The 4,064-nt window shown below is 46.1% G+C and overlaps 1 protein-coding gene and 1 long non-coding RNA gene across 3 annotated transcripts in view; one reads left to right on the plus strand and one right to left on the minus strand.

Annotated features, from left to right (window-relative positions):
- ACVR2A (activin A receptor type 2A) overlaps positions 1-4,064 on the minus strand; it is a 47,843-nt gene that overhangs the window by 7,972 nt on the left and 35,807 nt on the right. The window contains exon 5 of one of the 2 annotated variants that reach the window (XM_017736055.1): positions 539-562. The exons of the other annotated variant lie outside the window; for it this stretch is intronic. Coding sequence (XP_017591544.1) covers positions 539-562 — 24 coding nt within the window. The remainder of the gene's footprint in view (positions 1-538; positions 563-4,064) is intronic. 2 annotated transcript variants of the gene reach the window in all.
- Positions 1-4,064, plus strand: part of LOC108447095 — a 10,212-nt gene that overhangs the window by 2,619 nt on the left and 3,529 nt on the right. The window lies entirely within an intron of this gene.

The raw sequence follows: 4,064 nt of genomic DNA on the forward strand, positions 1-4,064 counted from the left end.
AGGAATGCCCCAGTTTTTGAATTAAGGGGTCCCGGGGATTTGGAGTTTAATACAAATAAAAATAACACCGGGTCAGTGGGAAAGATGAAGAGCAGTGAAGGAGTACGTTCATTTTTCTCCAGATGATCCATTTTTGTGAGTTTCTGCACCACACAAAATGCCAGGATCAGCAGGTGGAGACCACACAGCTCCAGTGGGTGTTTCCAGGTGGGAGATGGGAATGGAGACCCAAAGACAGGGCACAGGTGGGTGGGATGCGCCCTTGGCTTCCAGGGAAAGCCCTGTGCTGGGGCCATGGATCCCCCTGGCCATGTCCCTGTGCTCCAGGATCAATCCCAGATTGCAGGTACTGACCCCACCAGCCGCGAGAGCTCCAGGGAATTTTAGGAGATCCATGAACCCCAGGCTAAAGCTGCATTTTTAAACCACACATGTTGACAAATGGCTCATCCAAAATACTGAGAAATCACAATTCCGACCAAACAACGTCTCCCACATCCCCAGAAAGCCCCAGAGCCAGGAACAAACATCCTCTTACCTCAATCATTATATGAAAGGCGTGCTTGCAGAGAGGGAAAAAACACAGGCAAGAGAAATTACTATTTACACCAGGAATGGGATGCAAAAACAGCTTAGAGGAGACAAAGTCAATTATTTGTGAGTTAGTGACAGAAATATTCACGGGGACAGCAAAACTTTCTCGTACCAGTAACAACATTTAAAACAACAATCAAAGAAATCCAGCATTGTCAGCCAAGAAAAATGGGGAAAACAGGATTATTACATAGGCAATTAACTGAATTATTTTATAATTACATCAAGAAATGTCCACTGCAGGTGTATAGAGCTGTATGGAACTTCCAAACATGAAATTCCAAACCCCCGGGATGCAAACTCATTCCCTGCAGTGCTCCCCGCTGCCCGCGAGGGGGCAGCGCCGCACCGGTGAAATTCCCCTCCCTGGCGCTGGCCGGGAACGGGAAACTTCCAATGGCCCAGTTGGAATCAAACTTCATCAACGAACGGCACCATGGGTTTGGGCTCCATCACTGAACCTGATCGATAAATCTGTAAATAGAGGGGGAACTCGAACACACTGCACCCAGCAGAGTGAGATCAATCACAATATTAAAAATTCCTTCAAACAATCCCAGGAAGTTTACAGACCGTGGAACAAAATCCAGGCTAAAACCATGTCCCAGGATTTCCATGACCCCCTTGTTTGTGCTGCTTTCATCGCTTTTGTTGAACAACCTCGGTGTCACCCCAGCAGAGACACAGAGATGCCTCCGTTCCTCCTCCTGCACTTTGGACTGGGAGGACCTGGCACTCCCAGAGCAGCTGTGGCTGCTCCTGGATCCCTGGAAGTGTCCAAGGCCAGGCTGGACGGGGCTTGAAGCACCCTGGGACAGTGGGAGGTGTCCCTGCCCATGGCAGGAGTGGCACTGGATGAGTCTTAAGTTCCAGTCGAACCCAAACATTCCAGGATTCTGTGACTCACCTGAGCCATGTCCTCTGTCCTTTATACCTGGATGGGCTGGATGTGGGAAGAGCAGGGAATTCAAGCCCCTGTCTCCAGCTGCGATCCCTTTCTCCCCCTCTGCCTTCACCCCCTCAGGATGCTCTGGAGCATGGGGCCAACCCAAGCCTCTCCCTGTGCCTGAAGAGTTCCAAGCACACACTTCCCTTTCTCCAAATAATTAATGCCAGAGGGGCTGGACGATTCCTTGGAGAATGGAGTCATAAATCCTGTACCAGAGCTTGGAGCACTGGGATCCACCAGGATCTCCTCCACCACTGGCCAGCGCAGCTCCGGAGCGGAGAAAAATCCACCCCAAGAGGCTGCAAGTCCTTTTTTCCAGGCCTATTCATTATTAAAGTTCTCCAGCTCCTGAGAATTATGGAAATTCCTCAGCAAGAAGCAGAAATATGTATGAATTCAACCTTTGTGCTCTGACCATAATGAGAAACTGCAAAAATGAAGCTCTGAGAAACAAGTCCTCTCCGAAACCTCTCACTCCTCCCTCGAGGGATCAGCTTCCCCCAAACGCTGATAAATTCCACACACATGGAAATTTTAAAAAGATGTATTTATGCTCATTAACACCTCTGGATTATAAACCAATGTCCTCCCCTTCAGCCCACAGAGCATCACCTCAGGCTCCCAGCAGAAATCCAAAGGGCACTGGTTTAAGGGTATCGGGCTACAAAAGAAATGCAAATCTGAGATTCATGTCAGGAATTAACTCTGATAAACAAAAACTGGGAGCAGTCAACCCCCCTGGAAACCCCTATCACCCCCACAAAGGTACATAAACCCACTCACTGCTGTTTATGCTGCCCGAAAACCAACTCTAATGGGTTTATTACAATATTTGTAACCAATTAGACCAATAAAACCCCTAAGCACTGCGGGTTTTCCCCAATATCTGGGCTACCCACAGCCATACTCTGAACTGTAAAAGCTGCTTTTTGGTATTTTCACACAAATTCTTCCCTCTGTTACAGATTTGAACTTGTACCAGCCCAAGGATTCTATTAGGAAAAAAAAAGGACCCCCAGTTTCAAGCTCCTCACCCAGTGCACATTCAGGACTCCTGATTTGCAGTAACTTTCCAATCTCTTTTCCCACTTCCCTATAAGCACCTGGCTTCTCCCTGTATTTTTCAAGTAGCCATTAATCTTCCCAGGTTTGGATTCAATCCTTCTAAAAACACCTCTCCCTTGCACTTTTCCAGTGTTGAAATGTAACAACAACAAGAAAAAAACCCCTGGCTTTTGGAAGGCTAAAATGGGCAAAATCTGAGCAATTTTTTTAATTCCTTCATACTTCAGCAAAAACAGCAGGAAACTGGGATTTTCTCAGTGTAGAAAGATTATCCCAGAAATTTCAAGTGCACCAGGTAGATTTAGGAATTCCTGTGCTCACTGATTAAAACCCTGAGGCATCTTTGACCCCAGAAAATTCAACCATTTCAGAAGAAATCCCCAAATTAAGTCATGAAGACCAGAAGTGAATCTGCAAAGCCTTTTCTCAAGCCTCTCAACACAATTCTCATTTCAAAACCAACCCAAAGCAAAAAAGCAACTGTGATGCAGTAAAATCTTGCCAAGCTGGGCGCCCAGGGAAGTACAAGAGGTTAAAGATTCCCTGCTCGGTGGGGTGGGCCACGGGGGGAGCTGCCAAAGCCCGAGTGGGGCCGGTGGCAGCTCCGTGTGAAGGGTGACAGTGGCACCCATCAGCTGCCAGGGTGGGAACAGCCCCTTGGAATCTGCACTGACAGCTCTGGCCCCAGCCCAAGGGATGTCAGGAAGAAGGGAGCAGCTCCCTGCCATCCACACTCCAGTTTTATGGGGAATGTCTGGGGAGAAACCTGGATTACACCTCATTCCAGACCACAGGGTTCCATTGCCAGGGTCCCCCAGCAACAGTGAACCAGGTCACAGCAACTCCTTCTGCAGAACACTGCACACACTCAAATATTTAAAATACCAACCCAATTCTTTTGATAACTTTTATCAGCTGATGAATTTATGTTTGCTAAATCAAATAGAAATAAGGAGACAGAACAGTTCTTAAGTGTTTTCCATACACACAGATGTATTCAGCAAACATGGATTTGTTAATAACTCATTTGAGAGCACAGATAGTGACAGATTTGATGGAATTTGACAGCTTTCACTGGATAGTTCCCCACACAGCAGTGAGGCACAGTGAGCAGCACAAACAAGCCAAGACTAATTGTCCTTTATCTCTTGTTACAAGTTCAAACATTTCTTACAGGTTGTTTCTTGCTTTTTTCTTTTCAAATATTCCAAATTATTTCTTTCCCTTTTGCTCTCTGATTTTTTTATCACCACTTCTTTTTATTTATCGCTTCTTCTAATTCTTTCACCATTTCTCATTCTTCAGCATTTCCTCATTTTTATCTTTTGCTTATTCCTCATCCATCCTTTCATTTTTTTACTGGAAGTTTGGTACCAGGGCAGCAGCTTGGTACTCCCATTGTTTCTGGGAATAAACCAAGGAAGAGCAGATAACCTTTATTTGTATTTGACATGGA

This window comes from Corvus brachyrhynchos, unplaced genomic scaffold, assembly GCF_000691975.1.
Source record: "Corvus brachyrhynchos isolate BGI_N302 unplaced genomic scaffold, ASM69197v1 scaffold45, whole genome shotgun sequence".
NCBI lineage: Eukaryota > Metazoa > Chordata > Aves > Passeriformes > Corvidae > Corvus > Corvus brachyrhynchos.